This window comes from Crinia signifera, chromosome 19, assembly GCF_055691185.1.
Source record: "Crinia signifera chromosome 19, ASM5569118v1, whole genome shotgun sequence".
In the NCBI taxonomy this organism is placed as follows: domain Eukaryota; kingdom Metazoa; phylum Chordata; class Amphibia; order Anura; family Myobatrachidae; genus Crinia; species Crinia signifera.
Window position 1 is genome coordinate 118,584,929 of NC_139226.1, and position 27,417 is coordinate 118,612,345.

General features: G+C 46.2%; 1 protein-coding gene across 2 annotated transcripts in view; it reads right to left on the reverse strand.

Annotated features, from left to right (window-relative positions):
* The window catches only part of TMPRSS5 (transmembrane serine protease 5), a 63,077-nt gene extending 56,539 nt beyond the window's left edge, over positions 1–6,538 (reverse strand). For both annotated transcript variants that reach the window (XM_083162010.1, XM_083162009.1), the window contains exons 1-2: positions 6,383–6,538; positions 2,200–2,296 (exon numbers count right to left, since the gene is read on the reverse strand). In XM_083162010.1, the coding sequence (XP_083018136.1) occupies positions 2,200–2,296; positions 6,383–6,421 (136 nt within the window). In that variant the 5' untranslated portion in view covers positions 6,422–6,538. The remainder of the gene's footprint in view (positions 1–2,199; positions 2,297–6,382) is intronic.
* Positions 6,539–27,417: the final 20,879 nt, after the last annotated feature.

Consider the following 27,417-nt stretch of genomic DNA (forward strand, 5'->3'; position numbering starts at 1 on the left):
GTCTATGTCGACATTCACAAGGTCGACATGGGGTTTTTCACTGTTTTTTTACCTGAATGTCAACACAGTCAACATGGACACAGTTTAAAGTGCACTGCATCCCCTCGCATCGCTCGCTGCGCTCGCGATGCGTCGGGCACAGTGCCTCGCTACGCTCGGCACACTATTTTATTCTCCCACCACGCCCTAGTGGATGGTAGGGCATGAAATACCGCCTGTCGGCACATGTTGGCTCAAAAAACAGTGAAAAACTCCATGTCGACCTTGTGAATGTCGACATAGACAATGTCGAACTAATGACCTTGTCGAACTAATGACCTGTCGAACTAATGACCTTTCGAACTAGAATCATGTCGACCTTTTCCCATGTCGACCTAGAGTCATGTCGACCTTTTAGCATGTCGACCTAATGGATTCGACCTAATGACTTTCTACCATAATGCAGTAGACCAAATGACCGCATCCCCCTGGGATGTAGTTTTATATTCTCGTTGGCAGATTGCTCTGCCTCCTGAACTCTCATCCCCTAGTCCCCAATACAATTTTGTAGGTGGGATTCTCTAGTTTTTAATTCCAATAAAATCTAAGAAATCTATTTCTGGGAACTGGAGATATCTGCAGTCAAGCAAGCTGTCTTCCCACCAGAAAATTATGAATAATAAGCCCACTCCACTATACACCCCTCCTCTGCATATTAAACATCCTCTACCACCCTGGAAGTTATGTATCAGGGCCCTTTCATTCAGCCCAATGCCCCCTTCTCCCACCCCATCTCCCACCATCTGTGCAGTAAAGGGGTAATTAGTGGAAATTACTGATCCAGGCCCTACATGCTGAGCAGTTGATATAATACCTCCTACCACCTGGGGCAAAGCTTCCCCCACCCCTAGAGGATCCGTAAGTGCCCCAATACATTGTTATGCCCAGGGGTCTACACTGCTGTTGATACCCCTGTATGTGTATATATATATATATATATATATATATATATTTTTTTTTTTTTATTATTATTATTATTTATATACATTTGGTCTATCTATAATACTTTAACTGACCCGACATATACTGGGTCACCTAAGTGTCCATCTCCGTGCTTTGCTCCGCCCCTCTGGAAACCCCCTTCTGAAAATCCTGCGTTTGCCACTGGCAGCGGAGGCAGGATGGAGGTGAATGCGGCATCCATTCACCTTGCGGACGGGGGCAAGGGGGGGTGTATGGAGGCTGGGGGCAGCCCAGCAGCTTACCTTGGTGCTGGGCTTGCCCCTACTGCAGCGGTCCGGGGCCCTGGTGAGGCGATTGGTGGCCCCGGCGCTTGGAGATGATGTCAACTCCAAGCGCCGTCCCTGTTTACACTGCGGGTCAGCACCAGCACCGTCAGAGTATTATAGTACAATATGGAGAGAATAGAGAGAACATTGTAGGGCTCTACAAACTGTATATGGGTTATAAGACTACTGAATATGCCACCCGCTCATTTGTTTTTTTCATGTTTATGTTTTTAATGTATTATTTTAACCCCTTCAGTGGCAATCCCGAGAATTTTCCAGGCTTTGCCTCAGTGCACAGTCTGGCAAGCACGGAAAATTCTCGGGATTGCCACTGTTTACAGTCGGCTCCCTCCCCTCTGCGGCGACACCTCCTCCCTCCTCCTCTCCCCTCCTCCCCCTCCCCTTCGGGTTTTGTATTGAAGTCCCCAGCGCCGGCTTATGACAAGCCGGCTGCCGGGGACAGGGACGTGGCGCAGGGGACGCAGGACCGGGCAGCCGCTGATTGACAGTGCAGCGGTGCTGCCCAGACCCAGGGAGGTAGTAGTGTTTTTTTTTAAGGGAGCGCTCCCCATAAAAACTCGCCCAGTGGGGAGCGCTCCCCCCCAGAAAAAAACCACCACTGAAGGGGTTAATGCTAAAAAAAAATACTGGTAAATAGAATTTCCCCTCTTGCAGGTAAATTCTCTTCCTTACCCACCTCTGTGTCCTCTCTCACTGCCTTACGGCTGTGTACTTTTTATTGTATTGATATCTGCAGCATAGTTCCAATCATCAACTCTTGTAAGGAAATGGACATGGCATTGTGGGAAATGGGAGTGGCATAAGTGGAGTATGGTTTAGGTGAATGGCTTTTCATGTATCTGCTTTATCAAAGTCAACGGCACTTTTCTCAACAAACAATATAATGTTAATGACTGACTTTATATCCTACCTGTTTTAAAGGAAGCCATTGCTTCATAGCGATTCTCTGTGATATTGATTGAAGTCTTGTGAATATCAGCACTGCAGTGTGCCAAGGATTCATGACCCTGTGTAGAGAGACCTAGAATGACTGATTTACACAATATATGTAAAGCGGAATGTCAAGATCTAGACCAGTGATTTTAAACCTTTTTACCTTGCGGCACACTAAATACGATTTTAAAATTGCCAAGGCACACCAGGAGATCCCCACAGGGCAAAACACATTGCCCCCCCACAGGAAAAAAACAAACCTATTGGCCCCCATATAAAAAACAGACACAATGGTAACAAAATAAAATACATTGGCACTTTACATGAAAAGTAGAGACCAGTAAATAACAGTTGAACTGGTGATTGCTGTAAGCAGCGGCGTAGCTTTGTTTGGGGCGCCCCCCGCCATTAATGGGGGGGCACCCCCCTCCCCACCCAACTGTTCGGCCGGCCCCCCCGTGCCTGCCCCCCGTGCCTGCCCCCCGTGCCCCCTCCCCCCATTGCCGCATGCTTACCTGTCCGCGCGTCCCGGCTCCCCTCCTGGCTTCAATAAATTCTATGCAAATGGACCACGATAAAATGGCCGCCCCCATACCGCAGACAGTTTCAGAGAACAGTCTGCTTTATGGGGTGGCCATTTTATCGTGGTCCGTCTCCATAGCATTGATTAAAGCCAGGAGGGGAGCCGGGACGCGCGGACAGGTAAGCATGCAGGGGATGGGGGGGCGGGGGGATTACTATAGCACCGCAGCCCCCCCGGCGCCCCCATATGCACAGCGCCCCCCGCGACCGCAGGGGCTGCGGTGCTATAGTTACGACACTGGCTGTAAGCTAGATCTGGGGGCACACTTGAGAACAGCTCAAGGCACACTAGTGCGCCATGGCACAGTGGTTGAAAAACACTGATCTAGACAATACAGTGGTATACGGAGCTATATCAGGCGCCAAGTGCGGTATAGGCCTACAAAGCTGAATTGTTTATCTACTATAATGTATTGGGCTATGCCTGGTGCCCAAGACACAATGTTGCTTTAAATCTGCTGACAATTGCAGAAAGCTGAGATAAGTATTTACAGTTATTTATATAGTGTACACATATTATGCAGCACTTCACAGACAATTCACCATACTTGCCTGCTTTCTGGCTGCCCTGTGAGGCAAAGTGAGGCATCGAGAGAGAAATGGGACAGGGGCGGAGCGTTATTTGTCCCACGCCCCCCCCCCCCTGCCAAGAGAGGCGGCTCTCCAGGAGGGTAGCCTAAGAAAAAAACTGACTGTGCAGGCAGCTCAGTTTGTACAATTTATAGTAGAGTATAGTCATAGCCAAAATGATGCATACTGTAGGGCCTGATTCAAGTTTAATTGCATGGCTGAGTTTTCACGGTCAATTATCGAATTAGCGAAGCATATGTTAAGGAATATAACTCTTGATTTCAGGTTTGTGAGCCAGTAACCACTATGCCAGCCATGTGGGCCCAAAATTAGGTGAAATGTAAAACACAATGCAGCAGCTAGCTCCAAATGTAATTTGCTAATTACAGGCATATCTAGTGCATATTTAGTGCATTCCGCTATCATCAGCTAAAAGTAATACCCCTTTCACACCGTAGCTATAACCCGGCATTTTGACGATTTTAAATCGTTTCAAAACGGTTATAGCTGCAGTGTTAAAGCAACAGTGTGAAATGACCGGTTCCAGAAAACCGGTATTTAAAAATGGTAAAAAAGAAGGATCCTACACGGTTCGGACCCGTTTTTTGTGTAGTTGGAACAGGTCTGAACCGGTATTTAGTACCCAGGCAGCAGTGAGCACAGAGCTGGTCCTGCTCCATGCATATCTAATGAGTGGGGACCCAAGCGCAGTGCATTTTTTAAATATATTCTTTATTTTGGTTTTAAACGCAGAGGAAATGTTACAGTCAGTTGTGAGTACAGTACGTTAGACAGGTTAATCTTAACAATATGAAAAATATGGACCATTGCAAGTCAATGAGTCTTGAAAATGTCTAATTAGCACGAAGAAACAGAAAGTAAAATAAACATTTCTATCACTGCCATTTGGTCTAGTCTATTTATTTTCTCCACTATCTTAGTCTACTATAGAACAAATCTGGGGAGAGACAAAACAAGGGTATGCGGAAGGGAGGGGAGATGTAAGGTAAGGGGGGGGGGGAGGGGGGGGGACATGGGTTCAAAGTCATTCCACTTGGGTTAGGCGTGGCTCTTGGTTCTATTGGTTCCAATGGTCTTGATCCATCTATCAGGGTATAAGCAAAAGCAAGGTTGCAGATTAAAGAGCGGAGGCCGGGACCTGGTCCTTGTACATTACCGTCGACTTAAACTCAAGCCAAGGTAGCCACATAGTCGGATTGTTTGTCTAGAGCTGAGTAGTAGATGTCCTCCATGGCACAGTAAAAATCTATACTTTGAAACCATTCCCATATCGTGGGAGGGTCCGCGGACCTCCAGTGAACTGGAATCACTGCCCTTGCTGCGTTATTTAAATGTTTTATTAGTGAGCGTTTGTACTTAGCCAAGGGTATTTTGGTGTGAGAGAGCAACCAGAAATCAGGTGTATCGGGGGTTTGAAATCCCAGGATAGCGGAGGATAGCTGGATTATTGTTTCCCAAAAGGGTGTGATTTTAGGGCAGTCCCACCATATATGAATCAAAGTTCCTCTTTGGGAGTTACAGCGCCAGCACAGGGGGGAGCAGTGAATATTTAATGAGCAGGTCCCGGCCCCATGCATATGTAATGAGCGTTAACCCCTGGCAACAAGCATTTACCCCAGGCAACAAGCATTAATCCCTGGCAATAAGTATTGTCTCCTGGCAATGAGCAGGTACTTTAAAATTAATTAAGAGCCTTATGGGACACAGTGATTTTCACAGACGAGTCCCGTTCTTTGGGGCTGTCCTGCATCCCACCCAGGGCTGGCAGTTTCTGCAGTGGAGCAGCGGTGAATAGACGTTGTGCACATGCGCACAGCGTCTATTCAGAGAGGCTGGGGGCATGGCCAGCAGCTTTCAGAGCGCTGGCCATGCCCCCATAGCAGAAAAATGGGGGAGTACCACGCTAGTAGGCCATTCCCCCTAATTTCAAGCAGATGTCCCTTCTCCTCTGCCTCCAGTGTTGGTAGTATGTTTTTGGCATATTGGACAGTGTGTGGCATATTGGGGGTTATTCTAGTTCACTCTTTCTGACAAAATCCTTCTTAGATGGACAAAACCATGTGCACTGCAGGTGGGGCAGATGTAACTTGTGCAGAGAGAATTAGATTTGGGTGGGGTTTTACTTCAAAGTGAGATCTATATTGCAGTGTAAAAATAAAGCAGACAGTGTTTACCCTGCACAGAAACAAAATAACTCACCCAAATCTAATTCTCTCTGCACATTTTACAGCTGCCCCCCTGCAGTGCACATGGTTTTGTTCATCTAAGAAGGAATTTGTCAGAAAGAGTGAACTAGAATAACCCCCATTGTGTCAGGTGCATTACAGTGTGTGGCATAATGTGTAAAGGGCATTTTTCGGTTATTAGGCAGATTTCATTCTAAAACATTTTTTAGTAGCTCTTCAGGCGATTTATTTTGTCTCGAGGAGCTCGCACCCCAAAAAAGGTTGGAGACCAGTGTACTAGAGTACATACTAAAACATAGCAAACATAGAAAGCCCTTCCTGAGACATGTCTTTTACTATATTCTTTAGTTCTATTCTTTACACTACTCTGCCAGAAAAATAAGTTATATTCTTTACACTACTCTGCCAGATAAAAATACTATTATTTATTATTAATAAATATTAATAATAAATCATCATCATCATCCAAACAAACAAACAAACAAACATAACCATAAACCTTTTTCCTCTGCTGACTACAGTCTGCTGCATAAAGTGAGACACTCAATGCTCTGTATTAATTAATCTAATTCTGATGATCACTGAGATCTGACTATACAGTAGGTTTCTATTACACATAAATCTATGTGACAATCGCACTAAACTACTGTAATGATGTAATTATTACTATGTGCAGTACATTTGAAATATCTCAGTTTCTGATAATATATCCTACATTATAATAATAATAATAATAATAATAATAATAATAATAAGTTGTCACCGTTTTAATATTAATATCCCAGAAACAATCCTACTTACCCTATTCGCCATTTCTGTCTCTGTGTATGTTGGGCACATGTTGAGTCCTTGTCCAAAACAGGAAATATAAAAATAAATAATTGTGTTTAATTCCAGTCCACACTCATTAATCTGACATTGATGCTGTAGCCATCACACCGAGGACAATCGTGGCACCAGAATGCATATTGCTGCACACAGTTGCTGAGTGGCAGAGAGCTCTCAGTGGCGACCTCTTGTTAAACAGTCAGCTAGAACAGATTGTTATGTGGTTAAAGAAGAGAGCCAGATCAGCAGAGCTCGTCTGAATAGGTTTGTTATTTGAACTCAGGTCAGGGGCTGAACTTGTTGCAGATAATATGATGCATAACTCTTGCTGTCAATGAGTATAAACAGGAACCATTTAAAGGGCCAAAAAATGTCCAAATTCTAAACACTATAAATATTGCAGAAAGCCCAGGATGCTTTGCTGACATGACATTGAAAGTTCCTTCCTACTGTAATCTATTGATGGGGGCATGGCCATCAGCTTTCAGAGCGCTGGCCATGCCCGCATTGTAATATGCTTTCAGAGCGCTGGCCATGCCCGCATTGTAAATAGCGCTGGCCATGCCCCCATTGTAATATAATACAACATGGCCTTGTTGTATTATATTACAAACATTTATCCTTTTTTAGCGCCATTACCATGCTTAGGCATGAACAACACCGTACAGAGCAGGCTTGCCTACCATCCCGGAATGGCCGGGAGCCTCCCGAAAATCGGGTCCTTCTCCCAGCCCTCTGGGAAGGTGGGCAAGTATCCCGCTTTCTGGTGATAGCCCCCGCTCCCCCCTTGCCCGCTGCTTTAATTACCGTAAATCGCGGGTCCGCGGTGAGGGGCGGGACTTAAATGACACGATCGCAGCATTTTGCATAATTTAAGCCCCATCCCCTCTCCGCGGCCCGCAAATCACAGCGTTTTCCGGCATGGGGGGGCGGGGCGGGGCCAAGTGTCAGCCTTGTCCCCGCCCCCCTGATGTGTTGCCTATCCGGGCTTCACCCGGAGAGGTGAAATCTAAAGTAGGCAACTATGGTACAGAGGGGTAGATTTATTAATCTGCCCATAAGGATCTTTATCTGCCCCCTTTCGCTTCACCACTTTATCGTGGTGAAGCGGCAATGCTCTTCTCCTGAATGTATTAACTATTTGGTATACATTAAGGGAGTGCATTATCCCCAGCCGACGGGGATACGCATCCTCCCATAACGTATGACCGCTTCCTTTCCCTTACTTGCGATGTGCCACCGGCGCATGCGCCGCTTGCTGGTCTCTGGCGTATTGAACTTAAAACTGCGCATGCGCCGGGTAATGTTTGCAGGGGATGCTGGGATGCTGTGTACCCGGCGCATGCACAGTTTTAATCTGAAGGCTCCGGAGACCAACAAGCGGCGCCTAGCTTCATACACAGGAGACCAATTCTACTCATACTTATGACCCAATTCAGAACTGATCGCTAGGCTGCGAGTTTTCGGAGCCCAGCGTTCAGGTAAACATTGGCCCTTGTACACGGCTGGGAATTCATTCGCAGCTGTGCACATTAGGGGAAAACTATTCACAATCGCTCACCATTGAATGCTTTTCTTCTCTGTTCGCAGTGGCGAGTAAGCCAGGACTTACTCTGCGCTGCAATGGCAGTGGGGAGGAGGCCGCTGCTGACGTCAGTGGCACTACCTCCCATCGGCTGTGTTTTGTGAGGCACTCACAGAAAAAGCAGGCTTACCACTCCCAAACAGCCGCGTGGTGTCAATCTCCCTAAGAGGAGCCAGCGTACCGTGCGCATGTACGGTCGTCCGATAATTCACAGCATCCAGATCTGAATCAGGCCCTTTGTCTCTTTCATCCATAGTTTGTGTTACTTTATCATGAACAAATACTAATATATATATTATAAATGTCTTGTTTTCACGGCATGTTCATTTTGATCCAGCTGAAGCAGAACAGAGAGTCATATTCTGATACTTGTATTCACAAAAATAGATCTGCAACCATTTGGAATCCACTATGGGGGTCTGACATAAACCATTAAGTGAAAATGTTTCTCTGCATGCCAAGCATATGGAAATATTCTAAACCGCTTCACAAGAAGGCAATGGCTTGGATGAAAGGATATTTATAAAATCAGAAATAATATTTGAAAAAAGGATTTCGAACTCTTCTGAAGTAATTGGCTAATTAGTGTGTCAATCAGTCGTAACTCTGGGAGGCAGTCGAGTCACCTGCTGCCGGGCTCCTGCTCAGAGGGGACACCTCTCCTCCCCTGTATGTTTAAATCAGCTAATTATTTAAAAGCCATCCATATAATTTCTGTGGCTGAACTCTCTCTCTCTCTCTCTCTCTCTCGTTTCAGAGGGCGCTGTATGTAAAATGTAAAATTTTGAAAACATAAAAATACACAGATGCACTCCCTCACCCTGCGCCATGCGTTCTATAACACTGACGCACTCTGTCACCCTGCAGCATGCATTTTATCACACTCACGCACTCCCTCAGCCTGTGGCATGCATTCTATAACACAGTGATGCACTCCCTCACCCTGCGGCATGCATTTTATCACACTGATGCACTCCCTCACCCTGCGTTCTATCACACTGACACACTCCCTCACCATGCGGCATGCGTTCTATCACACTGACGCACTCCCTCACCCTACGTTTTATCACACTGACGCACTACGTCACCCTGCGGCTTGGGTTCTATCACACTGACGCACTCCCTCACCATGCATTCTATCACACTGATGCACTCCGTCACCCTGCGGCCTGGGTTCTATCACACTGACACACTGCCTCACCCTGCAGCATGCATTCTATCACACTGACGCACTCCCTTACCCTGTGGCATACGTTCTATCACACTGACGCACTCCATCACCCTGCGTTCTATCACACTGACACACTCCCTCACCCTCCATCTGAGCGATGTCTGAGCGGGGGGGGGGGGATGGCGGGCCTTGGGGCCCCTCAGGTCGTCGGGGCCCGGGACGGCTGTCCCCCTTGACCCACCTGTCACCAGGCCTGGACACAGGTGATGGGGGGTGTCGATGCGGGATGGTGGGGGGCGATGCGGGGTGGCGGGGGGGGGGTCGCGTTAGAAGCCCATAGGCTTCTATGGGGCATCGCCAGATTTTTTGGTAACCTGGCAGGGGATGCATAGAGCATCCCAAAATGTGGTAAAAACCCCGATAACACGGTTTTTACCGCATTTTTAGTTTTGAGAATCTCCCTCCAAGTCTTTTAAACCCAATTTAGATATATCAAAAGAAGAGTGTGTTTTCTGAGAGGCAGCATATTTTACTGTAATTACTGGATTTTATGGCTCTGTCAGCTGCATGCCAAAATTATAATAGCAGAAAGAAGACTTTCTCTGGTTAAAAAACAAACAAATCTCAGGTCTTTTGGAATTCAATGTAGAATTTCAGAAGAGAGGCAGCATATGTTATACATGACGGGTTACTGGTTGTTTTGCCCAATCAGATGCATCTCAAAATGATAATATCTGAAAGAAGACTTTTTTTGGTACTTGTTTCCTAGAACGGCCACAATCTTGTCCATCGTGTACCTTAAAGTTAAGGTACACGATGGACGCGATGGACACGATGGACTCGATTTCCTTTGAAATCAGGTCCATTTTGCCGGCAAAGGCAAAATCGGGAGCATCTCGTCGGTCGCGTGCATTAACATGGCCCGCGACGTGACCGACGCGATGGACACGATTTTGCCATAGGCTTCAATGTTAAAATATTTTTAACATTGAAATCGGGAGCATCGCGTCGGTCTTGTGCCATTATAATGGCACAAGATGAGATGGACTTCATTAAGTCCATTTTACATAGCAAACAATGTGAAATGGGCCAATATGACCCATTTCACATTGTATATGGCCCCGTCATGGTTAAAAAGTTAAGCAACCCCATTGTGAGCGTCACCCCACAATTGACGCTAACCCGAAGCGTGGCAAGCGCAGCGAGCCGGCGAGGGGCGGCGGTGCGCGTCCTCCGACCTTTTCATACCCCTACTATCCACGTCGGCGTGGAGTTGAGAATATAAAGTGTGGCAAACGCAGCGAGCCACTGAGCCCGAAGCGTGGCGAGGGGGCGCGTATACCTGTGAAGTTATACGCATCCCCTCGCCACGCTTCGGGCTCAATGGCTCGCTGCGCTCGCCACACTTTATATTCTCAACTCTACGCCGACGTGGATAGTAGGGGTATGAAAAGGTCGGAGGATGCGTACCGCTGCGCTCGCCACGCTTTGGGTTGGCGTCAATCGTGGGGTACCATTGAGGGGGTAAGATTTGGGGTCTGGGGACTACTTTACATTGAATCCAATGTAAAATAGGGTCCCAGGGGCCCTATTCACATTTGATTCAATGTAAAAATCGGGTCGATCGCATCGGTCGCATCGCATGCGACCGACGCGATTTTTCCGACACGATCCCCCCGATACAAATCGGTGTGGCCGTGCTAGGGAACAAGTACCCTTTTTTTTGATGATAAAAAAAAAAGAAATCACAATTCTTTTAATTCAATGAAGATATAGCGAAGGAAGATTTTGTGTGTATTTGAGACGCAGCATATGTTACTGTAATTATTGGGCGTTGTGCCTCCATCTGCAGCAAATAAACATAATACAAGCTTTTCTGGTTTAACCCTTTGAGTGCCAACATTTTTGTTAGATATGTGCAAAATATCCGCTAAAAATGGCAGCAGGGCTCACATTTGTTATATAAATTCTAATAAAAAAAATGTTGTGTAAAAAAAGATTATATTTCCGGTGCTAGGGTGTCTGGCGCCCTCCAGCAAACTATGTATTTGCGCCCTCCCATATTCAATAAAGAGATAGCGCAAACAAATTGAGGGTGTGGTATTATAAGGAAGGGGCATAACCACACAATAGTAACGCCAATATAATTACACTATACAATAACAAAATCTTATTAACATTACTCTGCACATTTGGGGTTATTCTGGTTTATTCGCAAAGCTGTGAATTCGCAGCCTTGCAAATCCACCAAACCTCACCCTGTGATTGTCCAGCAGCCCACCCCCCCTCGCAGCGCGGGTTTGCCCGCACAGGCTGCAAATGGATGTTTAGAATAAACATCCATTTGATTGCCGTGGGTAATCACCCACACCTTTCGATGGTCGACGACCATCGGAACATCTGGAAGGTACACGCATATAAAAGTGACTTTCAAGTCACTTCCATATGCATGCACGCTGTGACTGATATGGGCGGGCAGCTGACATCCGGTGATGTCAGCTGCCAGCCCCCCGCACCCTTGTCACCGCCTCATTACATCCATGTACCATATGGGAATGCTGAGGGTTCCAATATGGTAATAGGGCTGCTCGGCGCAGTGAAGTGGCTGTGAAGCCCGCGAGGCGACGCGGATACCTGTGAAGATATCCGCGTCCCCTTGCGGGGCTCGCTGAGACAGACTGTGTGCACGGTGGCGCCGTGAAACTACACAAGTACCACCCATTTATAATTAAATTAAAAACTAAATATAACCTACTTCCATTTATCTAATTTTCGAATAATTAACTGACTCCCAGCGCAGTGCTCTTTTGCTAATGTGCTGCAACAGTTGTTTTTCGCTATGACATGAAAAATTGTTACTGTAGACTTTATCGGCTTTTCTTTTTCAGTTGAACTTTTTGTAAGATCAGTAGATGGCAGACTACTGTAGGATAAAAATGATGTCTGCTCTAGATAGGAGACATGAATGACAGTAAATGAATCATATTCACCACAACATCGTGAAAGAAAACTACTTGTAAAACAAGTAGATCAAAAATCCCAGGAGATGCTTTTTGGAGCCACTTTTTTATGACTTGGTGACATTTTCTATCTAGAAGGAAAATCTCATTTTGAAACCAAGACATATATTACTAATATATTGCGATCAGAGATTTTTTTTTTTATAAAATACGTTTTATCTTTTTTTTTTAAATAAGCCTGTCATCATTACAATTTAATATTAAACAATTGCAAGAGCAGCTAAGTTGAGTGATACTGGCTGACAGCTGTTGAGTGATACTCCCTGGCAGCAGTGAGAGCAGTCTGATAATTTTACTGGAATAGGGACTTTTCGCAGATATTTATTTATTATTTATTATCAGTTTCTTATATAGCGCATACATATTCGGCAGCGCTTTACAGAATATCAGTCCCTGCTACATGCACACCAGTATATTTTTGAATCGTGGGAGGAACCCGGAGTACCCGGAGAAAACCCTCTGAAAGAGAATATAACAAACTCCGCACTGTTAGGGTCAAGGTGGGAATCAAACCCGTGACCTGAGCACTGTGAGGCAGTAATGCTAACCATTACTGCCTCATAGTCAGGGGCGGATTGGGGACTAAAAGTGGCCCTGGAAATTTTCTGGAAGTGGCCTCATGTAGACCGCAACAGTAGGCGGTATTACTACATCACTATACTAAGAGACATTGGTGACAGGCAAGACTAAAGCATCAATAGTGTCTGGAATTATACAGGACACATGGCAGCACCCCTTGACTGATATGGAACACTTAACAGCAACCTGGCAGTAAGAAAAAATAGAAAAACTTTTTTTTTATTTTAATTTAAAAAAGCCAGCTCCCCTGAAATTATATGACACACATAGTGGCACCCCTGAAATTATACAGCACACATGGCAGCACCCCTGAAATTATACAGAACACATGGCCGCACCCCTTGACTGATATGGTATACTTAACAGCAACCTGACAGTAAGAAAAAAAATGAAATAGATTATTTTAATTATAAAAACAAAAACAAAACACAGCTGCCCTCTACTGATACGGCACACATGGAGGCACCCCTGGACTGATACGGCACACATGGCATCACCTCTGGAATTATACACTACACATGGCGGTACCCCTGGAATTATGAGGCACACATGGCCGCACCCCTTGACTGATATGGTACACTTAACAGCAACCTGGAAGTAAGAAAAAAATTAAATAAATTATTTTAATTATAAAAAACAAAACAAAACACAGCTGCCCTCTACTGATACGGCACACATGGTGGCACCCCTTGACTGATACGATACACATGGCATCACCTCTGGAATTATACAACACACATGGCGGTACCCCTGGAATTATGCAGCACACATGGCAGCACTCCCGGACTGATACGGCACACATGGAGCACTCATGGAATCATATGGCACACATGGCATAGATGCAGAGAGTGACAGGAAGAGACCATCATGATGGGGAGAGGCAGAGGTGATGTCTGTAAGAGGCACTAGTTGGCAAAAATAAGCAAACTGTGACTGGAGAGGGTGACAGGGAGTGTAAATGGGTGATGTCAGGGAGAGGATGACATAAAGTTGGTGAGAGGGTGACAGGCATTGTGTGACAAGAAGAGGGGAAAGGGAAGAGGCAGTGGCTGACAACAGGGAGAGGCAGTAGATGACCAGTGAGAGGGTGACCAGCAGTAGGGGACAGAGGGAGGATGATAGGAGAGGCAATGGGTAAAGGGAAAGGCAGCGGTTGATGCAAGGCAGAGGGTTACAGGCAGTGGAGGAGAGGGTGAGAAACAGTGGGTGATACCAGGGAGGTGACAGGGAGAGGAAATGTTAAAAAAAGTCTGTGGTTACGGGGACCAAACAGCAATTTGGGTGCCCTAACCAGCAGTGGCGTAAGTTCATCCCAGTTGCCCGGAGGCAAGATACTGTACATGCCAAAATCGGCCCCGTTTTCGATGGTGGGGGGGACCTGTGCATGCGTGTATATGCTCATGTGCAGACCCCCATTGCAAACGCTTTTGGGGATTATTACATATGCTGAGACATTCGCTTAGTATTACAGGGTTATTACATGTGCAGAAAGGCTGAACCTGGATACACAGTGTGGTCTGTAACGTAATGTAGCAATGTATCATTAGAATCAGTTTGAACTAAGTAACATACAGAAGTGTTCAAATAAATCTCCTAACCATCTGTTATATTGTAGACTCTTTGGAGTACTCCAATATGTATACTGTTCTATAATCAGGGAATCCTGAACCCTAAGCAAAATAAATCATTTATCAAATGGAATGCCCGTGTTAACTAGTTAAATGATAGTCTCCCTCATATGTCCCAAATGTGAGTTATATAAAATGTTAAAGTATAAGAGCACAGAAATCCTAACTGATTTTTAGCCATAATGCATGTCTTTAACAGAAGATACCTTTGTAAACGGAGGGTACGATCACTGGCCTGTGAGTGTCGGGGCTTCCCAGTGATGTAGTGACTGCGACAGGGTGCAAATTTCCCCCACCGTTTGGGCTTGTTCACTTGACAGCCTGAGAAGGTAGAAGTTCACAGGATCAGGACAGAGAGAACAGGAGAAAGGGGAGAAAGGGACATGACAGTGGGGACAGGGACAAAATTGTGGGGACAGGACAAAAGGCAAGGCAGGAAAGAGATGTCAGGGACAGTACAGAAGTGACAGGGTTGGGATAGAAGTCAGCATGCTGGTGGCCAGGATGCCAGCATTCAATATACCAACGCCAGCATCCCGACATCAGAATACCAACACCAGAACCTCAAAAAGGATCAGGATGCTGACGTTCATTATAACGATAGCAAGCAACCCAATCGGTGGGTACGTGGGGCTAGTGTGCAGCCAGGGAAGAGGGGGGAGGTGTAGGAAGTAGTCGGGGGGCTAGGGTTAGGCTATGGAGAGGGGAGGTTAGATTTATGCACTTAAAAGAGGGTGTTAAGATGCAGGCCGGGGTGGGGTTAGGTTTAGGTGGTGGGCTACCACGGTTAGATTTAGGGACTAGAGGGGAGGGTCAGGCTTCGGGGGTGGGGGGGGGGGGGTGTTAGGCTGCAAGTGATGGTTATTGTAAGGGGGTAGGGGATACGGGGTGTGGGATTCTCCGTACTGGGATGCTGTGGTAGGTATTTTGACAGACACCATCCCCACTGCCAGGATAGTGCATGTATCCTGTAACAAGGGACAGGGCTGGTACAGAGGTGTCAAGACCAAGAAAGATGGAGCACAAAAAGGACAGAGGGGACAGAAGAGAGGAGTGACCAGAACAGTACAGTAATTACAGGAGGGGGGCAGAAAGGATAGAGACCAGAGAGAGGACATACATATTTAAGACAGAGGGGACAGGGACACAATAGTTTGGACAGGGACAGGACAGAGTTCCAGGACAGAGGGGATGTCACATGACAGAACAAAGAGAACAGAGAAAGGACAGAAGTGGCAGGACCAGGCCAAGGGGACATGAAAGAATAGTGGGGTCAGGATGGATTCAGGAGTGACAGGGACAGTGCAGAGGGGGCAGAGACAAGATCATGGGGAGAGAGGTGGCATGCTGGTTGTAACAAGAAGACTTTTTCTTTAATGTACTTACTAGCAGTTCTCTGGGCGATCCCTCTGTCAGCAGCGCTGGCGCTTTTCTATAGCTGGGACTGGGATCAGCAGGTCTGTTACAGGGCAGTGCCGGGGCGCATGCACCCTTCCCCTGAGCACCAGTCAGTGTGGCCGCTGCTGTATCATAGCAGCCACCGGGTGAGCTGGAGAGAGGCACATGGGGAGCGGGTGGGCAGCCAGTGAGCGAGGTCAAGTGGGAGACGGAGACAGCGGCAGTAGCGATGCTGCGCAGCAGTAACAGTAACAGGGGAGTACCCTGTTACTGCTGCGCAGCATCGCTACTGCCGCTGTCTCTGTCTCCCACGTGGCTGGGTAGGCGATCCCGCTGTATGTCACAGCCAGCAGCAGTAGCTGCCGGCTGCTACCTTTGAGGGGAGAGGACGAGGTGGGCCACACTCGGGACTATCTACATACAGCGGGAGGAGGAAAGTCAGGCAAGGTCTATGCAGCGGGTACGAGGAGGCGGGGCCACATGGGAGGGGGGGGGAGGCCGAACTGGGCTGGGACATGGGCTGCAACCTGCTGCTGAGGCTGCGCTATATAATATGTAATGAGGCACCCGGCCGAATTGTGTGGGCAGCGCAAGCACACTTCACACCCGCCCAGCATCATTCGGCCTCACTGTGGTCGGCCTCCCGGGAAACTTCCCGGTCAATTTAATGGCCAATCCGCCCCTGCTCATAGTAGCAGCTGAGGAATCACACAAGTCCAGTTTTTATGATGCAACTGGCCACAACCAGTTTTATTAGGCAGAAAATAAAATAAACATCAAGAGAAAATACCTTGCCTGTCCGGCACTTACTAAACACAAGACGTTCCTAACTGTCTCTAAACAAAACATAAAGGTTTCCAGTCAATACAGGATAGCTCACTTGAATATGGCAGATTGTTTCTCCCACAGATATTCTGCAGTCTCCCCAGGCAGTCTGCCCACAAAGGTCAGTCTAGCAGCGCTATAAGGGCCTTGCACAGCTGCAAGCACTGATTAGCCCTCTGTGAGGCCAAACACCTGAGCTGGGCCTTTACTCAGCTTTAACAAAAGTTTTCCTGTTTCTAAAATGTGTAAGACAAGAACCTGGGACAAACATACCTGCCCCCAAACACTATTCCAGTGTTCTTGTCACATATCCCCAGTGCTATTTTTCAGCAGGAACCAGCAGGAACTCAGTTCCTGAACCTCTAATTAAATATGACATCATCAGGAACTGAAAATGTACTTTTCATAAGATAAGTTTTATTTTAAAGTCACCTGTGAGTGCTTTTGTTTCTAAATACAATATATACATCTATCTCTCCCTCCCTCTCTGTATTATATATGTTTTCTTTTATTTAATTAATCCACCCCCAGACCTGGAGTTCCTGGACCTATTTTTCCAGAACAATAGTACTGCATATCCCCCTCCCTTGTTTTGACCTAGGGGCCGGAACACTTGTAGCCCCCAAACAGAAGATGCATCTACACGAGCATTCTGACCTCTATTTACATACATCCATTTTAAAGGGGCGTGATCTGTCACTAGCCTGAACTGTCTACCCAAGAGGTAATCCTCAAGGTATCTAATGCCCACTTAATGGCCAAAGCCTCCTTTTCCACAATGGCATACCTTTTTCATGCTCATTGAGTTTCCGACTCAAATAAATCTCTGGTTTGGGACAACACCCCCCCCCCCCCCCTACCTCTGAGGCATCAGTCTGTACAACAATTTTTAAAAAAAAATCTGGTGTTATCACTACAGTCTGTGAACGCAAAGCCACTTTTTTTTACACTTGGAATTTTTTTTCTGCATCAGGGTTCCATTTCACAATATTTGACTGCTTCCCTTTGGTAAGGTCTGACAACGGCACTGCTGTGGTCGCAAAATTAGGAATAAATCATCTATAGTACCCAGTTATTCACAAAAAAGCCCTTGTTTTTTATTCACTGGACGAGGCCAGTTTTGAATAGCATCAATTTTATTCAATTGGGGCCTAATCAGACCTCTACCAATGGTGAAGCCCAAGTACATAACCTCCTCCATTGCGAGGCAGCACTTCTTTGGGTTAGCAGTAAACCCTGCTTCTCTGATTGAGTCCAGTACTGCTTGTACTTTAACCAAGTGGGACCCCCAGTCCGTACTGTGAATTACCACATCATCCAAATACGCAGCTGCATATTTTCAATGGGGCTTCAAAATTGTATCCATCGCCCGCTGAAAGGTTGCTTAGGCCCCATGCAAGCCAAAGGGTAACATCTTATACTGATATAGCCCATCCGGAACCGAAGAGGCTGTTTTTTCTTTTGCGCTATCCGTTAAAGGTATCTGCCAGTAACCTTTAGTCAGGTCCAATGTTGTGAGAAACCTGGCTGTTCCCAGCCTTCCAATAAGCTCATCCACACGGGGCATGGGGTGTGTGTCAAATTTGGACACCTCATTTAATTTGCGGAAATCATTACAGAAGCGTATGCTAGTGTCTGGCTTTGGGATGAGAACTATAGGACTGGACCACTCCCTGTTAGATTCCTCTATGACTCCAAGTTCTAACATGTTTTTAACTTCAGGAATCCTATATGGCTTTAAATGAACCCTGACCTCTGGTTCTGTGACAATGTCATGTTTTATTATGTTGCATTATGGCAGTAGCGGTAGTCTCACATCAGTATGCGCATGCGCAGACTGAAAACAGCACTCCCCCGTGCGAACGCACGGGGGAGCGATTCATTCAGAATGACCCCTTATGTTTCAAGGTTTATGAAAAGAACATGACCTGTTTCATTTGGTAGTGCACCGCAATGTGTTACGGCTGTTTCCCAATTGCAGTAGGTTAGGCTACATGAACTTGGTAAAGGTTTTGCCACGTGTATTGCCTGTAGTTTTTTACTGGGAAATAAGCAACAGTAGTTGGATGAACATTATTATTAGAACAGATCGCTTTTCCAGCTAAAAATATCCCGTAATCAATAAAACTGACTCTGTTGTTAGTACGATGAACTATAGAGATAACAACTTAGATAAAGCAGCTTAGCACAGACAGTTCAGTGGCTTTTACTGCTTCAATATTACATGGACGCACCCGTTGACTGTAGTGCTAGAGCATAAAATGTGCACACGCAGTCATACAGCCACACACAGTCATACAGCCACATACACACTCACACTTACACACAGAAGCATACAGCCTTTGTCATCAGCAAGAAACATACAATACAGTAGACAGGGCCGGTGCAAGGCACCGGAGCGCCCCAGGCGAGTCGGGCTGGGGGCGCCCCGGTGCCGGGGGGGGGGGGGGGGGTACCTTTCGTTCGGCGCTCTCTCTAATCAAACCTGGCGGCGGAGGCAGCGGGGGTCCCTGCAGTCTATTAAAAAGCACGAGCGCTATCCGCCGGGCTATGCGGAAGCGCTTCTAGTGTGAAAACACTGGCAGCACGCTGATTGGCTGCCAGAGTTTTCACAATAGAAGCGCTTCCGCATAGCCCGGCGGATAGCGCTCGTGCTTTTTAATAGACTGCAGGGACCCCCGCTGCCTCCGCCGCCAGGTTTAAATAGACAGGTACAGGTACCCGGGCGGCATTTTCCGCCCTCCAGTGGCCGGCGCCCTAGGCAAATGCCTAGGTTTGCCTAGTGGTGGCGCCGGCCCTGACAGTAGACACACATATGTGCACAGACACATGCAGGGCTGTAACTAGGGGGCCGATTCTGACTAGTTCGTTCAGGTCCAAAATTCGGCCCGACTCCAATAGTGGGGGTGTGCGCATGTGCATACTGTAGGTGCTTATGCACATGAGCAAATGACGGCAGTGGGGGTTTGCACCCGCCGGGGTGTTCACATTTTGAATGGCAGGTGTGTGTGTGTGTGTGTGTGGGAGGGGGGGGGTGTTCGGAGTGGGCACCCAGCATTTCATGGGCTCGCCCACAAAAACGGCGTGCTACCAATAGAAGCGCTGGGTGAACCACAGCGAATACAGACGTGCCCCTGCCTGCTCGGGGCAGGCGGATGACGTCACATAATGGCGAACAGTGGAAAAATCATTCAATGGTGAGAAACACTTGGCAGCATCCCATGAATTATATGGCACACTTGGCAGCAACCCATGGTTTTGGCTGCAGGGTAGGTAGGTTTGGGTTAGGCACTAGCAAGGTCAGTTAGGCTGGGGGGGGATTGTTAGGCTGCGGGGGGGGGGGGGGGGATAGGGGGCAGGGGGGATTTAAGTATACTTAATGATCCCTCTTGGAAATCCCTCCTTTGGGGCTGGCGTCAGTATTCTGACCACTATCATCCCCACCGCTGGTCATCTGTATGTATTCCTGGTACTAGTGTATTTTGGCGGCGCCCATCGCATCGTATACCATTACGCATACGATGGTATGCTATGCGACGCGATTTCGTTGGTTAGTGTACGATGGCATACAATTTTCAAATTGTATGCCATTGTACATGGCATACAATGCCATACGATGCGATGCGATTAAAAATTGTATAAGCACCCTAATGGGTGCTTATACAATGTAAAGCACCCAAATGGGTGCTTACAATGTTAAATGCACCCCCACGGCTCCCCCCCCACTATAAACGTGAACCCGAAGCGTGGCGAGCCGCGGGGGGCGGCGGTACGCGTCCTACGACCTTTTCATACCCCCACTATTCACGTCGGTGTGGAATTGAGAATAGATTAGTTTGGCGAGCGCAGCGAGCCACCGAGCCCGAAGCGTGGCGAGCGGACGCGGATACCTGTGAAGCCCGCGAAGAGACGCGTTTACCTGTGAAGGTATCCGCGTCCCCTTGCCACGCTTCGGGCTCGGTGGCTCGCTGCGCTCGCCACACTAATCTATTTTCAACTCCACGCCGACGTGGATAGTGGGGGTATGAAAAGGTCGTAGGACGCGTACCGCCGCCCCTCGCGGGCTCGCTGCGCTCGCCACGCTTTGGGTTCACGTTTATAGTGGGGGGGGGGGGGGGTGGCGTGGGGGTGCATTTAACATTGTAAGCACCCATTAGGGTGCTCAAAAGCACCCTTTAGGGTGCTTATACGATTTTTCATCGTATAGAGGGTAAAAATCGCGTCGCATCGCATCGCATCGCATCGCATGCCATCGGGTACATGGCATACGATGCGATGCGATACGTTCATCGAACGATGCTCAAATCAGGCGCCGCCAAAATACACAAGTAACGTATTCCTTATTATTATCTGTAAACTAAATATATTGTATACCAGAGTTTTGCAACTCGGCCTCTGCAGTGTAGGTTTTAAGGATATCCATGCTTAAGCACATGTGACTTCATTAGTAGCACAGTTTGTTTAATCTATCTGAACTCACTCAGGGTTATCCTAAAAACCAGGACTGTAATGGCAGAGTTTAGGAATCTGCTGTATACTATTGATAAATTGTAATGTAAGGAAAATAATAACAGCAATGCAGTGTGAATGAAGCTGGGAAAGTGTAGAAGGAAAGTGGATAGACCGACCATTTACTTAGGAACATCTCTAGGAAATACTAATGCCGTGTTCTCACTGCCAGTGAGAAATACACGACTACAGGGACGGACCCCCATTCTCACTGCAAGGCAAATTCCCGGGTGAAGAAGTTCTACCCGGGAATTTGCCTTTTAACATGGGTTTTTCTGCAGTGTGAACGGGTCTGCATACCCTGATCTCAAACACGGGTAAAAAGAAGGGTTTTACCCCTGTATGAGATCCAGGTATGCAATCTGTTCAAAAGAATCCTGTAGAAAGATTTGAACGCTAGGGACAGGTGTGCTGTGCCGCGTACAGATGGCTGCCTTCTTGTAGAGGGATGCCGCCCTCACTTAGGGGATACACAGAGAAAAAGAACCAGTGGGCGCCTTCTAAAACAATTTATTACACAAATAACACAAAAACACAATATAAACACATGAAATTATAGTAAAAAAAAACAGTAATTTGCATGCATGCAATACCTCGATAAAAGATTATTAAAAAGCCATTTCACTGCCTATGCCTAAGGTGTAACAAATAGTTACCAGTTCCTGATTGGGTGGATAAATTGCCAGGTGTGGACAGATGTTTCAGTCTCGCACAAAGTTGCTGTGGGCAAAATTTTATAAATCCTTCCAGGTGGAATCGGGGTTTCCAGGACGGATAGACAACCATAGGTGTAGCAAGAAACTCCTTAGTGGGACTTAGTGCTGTCTCCTTCAATCATGAAGACATAGGTGAATTGGCCTGATGGATGTGCCGAGCCAAATACCTGGTGTTGTTTAAGCCCTTCACCAGGTGCTGCGCCAGCCGGCGGCCCGACTTTGGTCTAGGATAGACGGTGCTCCACTGAGTCAGGAACAGCCCAGCACTTGCGTGTGCTGACGTGTGCAGCGCAGACCTCTGGTGCAGACAGCGGCTGCTGGACTCGATTCCCAGCCGGCTGTCTGTGTGCACAGTGGGGACCGGGTTGCCGCGAATAAATGTCAGTCAGGCGGCGGGCTAATAGTTTTGATAAAGTGCCCTGCAGGTCCTCAACTGTTAGTCCTCCTCTATGGACTCCTCAAGATGCATTTCGCTGCGCTCAGGAGGCTTTGTCAATTTTAGGAAATTCACCTATGTCTTCATGATTGAAGGAGACAGCACTAAGTCCCACTAAGGAGTTTCTTGCTACACCTACGGTTGTCTATCCGTCCTGGAAACCCTGATTCCACCTGGAAGGATTTATAAAATTTTGCCCACAGCAACTTAGTGCAAAACTGAAACATCTGTCCACACCTGGCAATTTATCCACCCAATCAGGAACTGGTAACTATTTGTTACACCTTTTGCATAGGCAGTGAAATGGCTTTTTAATAATCTTTTATTAAGGTATTGCATGCATGCAAATTACTGTTTGTTTACTATAATTTCATGTGTTTATATTGTGTTTTTGTGTTATTTGTGTAATAAATTGTTTTAGCGTACAGAAGGCGCCCACTGATGCATTCTGTTCACACTGCAGAAAAACCTGTGTTAAAAGGCAAATTCCCGGGTCGACATGATAGACCTGGGAATTTGCCTGCAGTGAGAACGGGGTATGAGTTAAAAAAAATGTTTTCATGGATTTGTACTCCTAATTAAATAAATATAAGAGAAAATCATGTAGGTAGATATAACACTATATAGGTAACAGTAACGATACCCAGCCCCGATTCCCTTTTCCCTATTTTTCTTTTTTTTTGCTGTTTCTCTTTTTCTTCTTTTTTCTATGTATATATATATATATATATATATATATATATATATATATATATATATATATGCATATACATAGGTTTGTCGATCCGGCACTCGCTGCACAGGTGTAAAGCCGATACATATATATACTTCTTAAAATAAGAATATGTATGAAGTTCCATGTATAATATGAAACAAAAAATTCAATAAAAATGTTTATTCAACAAACATCAATGCAGTATTAATACATTGACAAAGACGACAAGGATTCTGTCAAATTCTGGCATTCTTTACGTTGAGATAGATCCGGCTGTTGATTTTATATGATGTGATGCAGCCAGGTTTATCGAAGCTCAATTATGACATGGGCTCATTTAGGCATCTGCCTCTAAGAACAGTAAATGTTCTCCACAGGTCTAAAATCATCTTTGCGATATAGGAATAAAGTGGCACGGCACAGAATCATCATCCTACACATTGTAGAGAGAGATGGATTCAACCACTTTGTGACAGTTTATCGGTGAAGTGGATCAATTCTACTGTACCTATTGTTATGCTAGAGAGAAACGTCTGCGTGATCGGGCTTGTGAAACCTTTTTTTCCAGTTGTGATTGCAAAAGTCATGGCTCGGTGCCATTGTGCTTAGTTTAGAACAAATCAATATATATATATATATATATATATATATATATATCGGTTTAGCAGACAGATTTTTATTATGTATTTTTGCAGTAAAAGATAAGGAAAATATAACAAACTAAAACAAGGTCAACATCAGAGCACTGTCGCCGTAGGTTGTGGCTTTACAAGTATATATACTGTATAGGGGAACTCCTATATACTTATATTTTCTGCTGATTTTTTTTAAACAATTTTGTGGTTTTATCAGATTTTAAAGAAATAATTACTGTGTTACCTTAGGAAAATGACAATGGAAATCTGTTTCCATCAATAGGTTTGTGGATACCCATGTGTAGGCCACAACATACACTACGCAAATCCACCCTATTTCACATGCCAGTAACGCCATTGTATATGTTGGTGCATGTACATTAGACTGTACAGCAGGTGTGGCCAAACCAGTCCTCGAGATCTACCACCGGTCCACATTTCCCAAGTCAAATGGCTGGTGCACAGCTGTAGTCATTACTAACTGTCACAATTTCAAACAGACTGCATTCATTCCTACTATAGATCCACAGGTTGCCTGAAAAACGGCTCAGCCGATCAGCCATCACAAAAATAGACGAAAGATTGAATAATACATTAAAAAAAGCTCAATGGAGCCAAACTCTACCTTTGCCTACAACGTTGCTGAGAAAACAGACTCAGAAGGGTTCCACAAACAATCACTTAGTTGTGGAAGCCCACACTACAAGCGCCCCACCCTCTAGAACATGTAACCCCCTGTAAATTCAGGACAGTGTTTTAAATTCCAGTTATGTTGTTTGGCAAGGAGTGAAAGCCCCTTTAGCGAAGTGGTAGGCCTCCATTCTTCTTTCATCTTCTCTTCCAAACCTCTGTGACATTATATAAAATAGACTAGGGGAGGATGGGGGGTTATTTACATTGATACATACAGTATGCCAAGTCAGCATTTCATATGGTTCCATGCAATGCCTATTTAAAGGTTCCAGGTGACCTGGGCTAATACACATCTACTGCAGCTTCCCTTGTAATGCTGCTAAACACACAGGTATGGGTGCTCAGGGACTCACTATTCATACTGCCCATGTGGCATGTGAAGGAGAACATTGGGACGGGTGACCGATAACAAGGATGGAATAAATTATGCCTTCATTTTATTCCTTGGCTGTAACTTGCAAGGCCCCTTACACATATGCCGCACACAGTAATGCCCATGCTACATGGGAAGCTAACCAACATTTAGTGTGGCATGCGTAGTGATTCGATTGTTGCCCAGCCTGCAAATTCACAGTTGTACGATCTGTCTGAATAACTCCCAATATCAGTAATGATGCGTGCTGCCGCCAGTCATTAACAATGTCTTCCTTCGTCCGCACATGGAGTTCAGTTTGACTACAGGTGGAGCCCTTCTCGTTCATTCTCGAGCGCTGGCTGAGAGGCACTCCATCAGACTAGGACGTGAGAGCACTCAGCAGATGGGCGGTGAAAACCTTGCCCGTCTCCGCTTCAGGGACATGGGAGGGTTAGGAAGGGGTGCAGAGAGGCGGTGTGGACCGGCAATGGCGAGCAGGGAGGGGGGGGCGGCAGTCAGGAGCTCCATCAGAAAGGGGCACGTGAGCATCTTCTGCACACGCTCCCCCTTTCAACGGATGGAGGGCCTGGCAGCTGGTGAGGGCTGGGGATTCTATCACCAGCCCTCACAATCATTAGTGATATTATTTAATGTGATTGCACTATATTGTTTGCCCGGGAGTTCAATGGGAATCGTTCATGAAGCGAATCGTCTAGTGTGTATGGGACTTTAGTTTCAATGCATAATAGCCAGTGGCATACCTCCCAACATGATCCTCTCCAGGAGGAACAGAATGCTCTGTTTCTGGACTTCCCTCTTAATGTATGATTGCCATCACCTGTGTGGAAACACCTGTCTTACCCATTTACCTGCTTAAAACAGGTGACGGCAATCATACATTAAGAGGGAAGTCCAGAAACATGCAAAGGGAGGTGTGCAGTGGAGTAGAGAGAGGGGGGAGCGGGTACCTTGTACCCAGGCCTGGACCTGGGGCCCACTCTACTGTTGCATGGCAGTGGGGAGAGAGGGGACAGGCTGCCGCCTTAGCACAGCCTCTCTCCCCAGCTCTCCCTCTGTGGCGTGTGTTATGAGCTGGGGAGAGAGATAGCTGCAGCAGCAACTTGTCGGTTCTCTCCCTATCATTTTTTTTTCTTCGCAGGGCGTGGACATGCCCCCATCCAGTGACACTGCCTGACTTGTCGGCACCCCTAGCAGCCACTAGTTAACCATGCAACAACAATAACTTTAAAATAAGGGAATTCAGCACATTCAGGTTACAGTGAGGTTTGGGATACATTGCTTGGGTTAAAACAGGAAGTCCTCAGTCAAACAGGTTAAACAGGTAGAAACTGATAAACATTAGCAAGTTTTATTGTTGAAATACCCTCACAGCAAAGCTTTTAAATAAATAAATTATTGTTTGCTAAAATGCAGTAATCAGTCTTTGACTAATTTGCCAGCAGGTTAAAAGCATAAACAGGAAGTAACAGGTAACATTAAGACCTCAGTAAGACCTTTAGAGGATACATTTATGCTAAAAATGCAAAAATCAGTCTTTGAATAATTTGCCAGCAGGTTAAAAGCATAAACAAGTAGTAATAGGTACATTTACCAGTTTTCTGACTATAAATAAGCTATAACCGCCCTTTTAAGCAGAAAATATGCATTAAAGCATTACTAAACATTCTTCTGGGAACCGTCTCACCGGAAACTCAAATTCTCATTTTAGCACATTAAAGCAGATTACTGTAATTTAGAATAAACATGAACTTGGAGGCATCGCAGTGGAATTTCAGCATCGTTGGTTAGCACATAAAAGCAGACAAACACTATACAAACACAAAACCAGTGTTTTGAAACAGCAAAACTATTTAAGGGTAAAACTTCTAAGAATATAAAAAAAAATTGATGTTGCCCATATCAATTTATCAGATTCTGTCTATTATTTTCTAGGATACAATAGAGAAATGATAGACATAATCAGATTGGTTGCAATGGGCAACATCGCCTTCTTTCAAGCAGCATTTACTTCAGAGGCAGCATGAGCAACAGTTAAAAGGAGGATGACCGGTGGAGTCAGCATCGTAGCCATCAGGAGGAACTATTGGGAAGAAAGTGAAAGCCAAGGGCAGTGACAGGCTCAAGAAGAGCCCCTCTATGCTGTATGCATATACAGTATGTCCCGTTCAGGGCAGTTTCTAACCAATTGCAGGGTCAGATTCACCCAGGTTGGGGAAGGGGGGGCAGGGAGACCAATTCTGTCATGCCCCCACCCTGAGGGGGATATTCAATCCCCGGCGAGCATCTGACAAGCTGCCAGCCGCAGCTTGCCTCTTCCTGGCCGCAACTCGCAGCCACGCTCCTTTCTCACTCCCCGGCAAGCGGTACATTGAATCCTGCCTGTATGTTCTCGGTCGAGCTGACCGAGAACGGAACTGGGTCACAGCGGTCGAGCAAGCTCGACTGCCGCGACCCTCACATTGAATACCCCCCTTAATCTGGGTCTGCAAACCTTGAAGTGTATACTAGGGCATTAGCAAAACTATTCTAAACTGAAGGGACTTGACTGATCTGCCTCTATGGGGAAAATTTATTAAGAACCAATGTGTACAAATGCACCCATTTGTACCAATTCCATCCTACCCAGTGGCCGGCAAATTTACAAATGGATGAATTTGGCAGAGTCACCATTTTTATGTACAAATGAGTAGACCATCGATAGAATTCGTCCGAAAATGGCCAT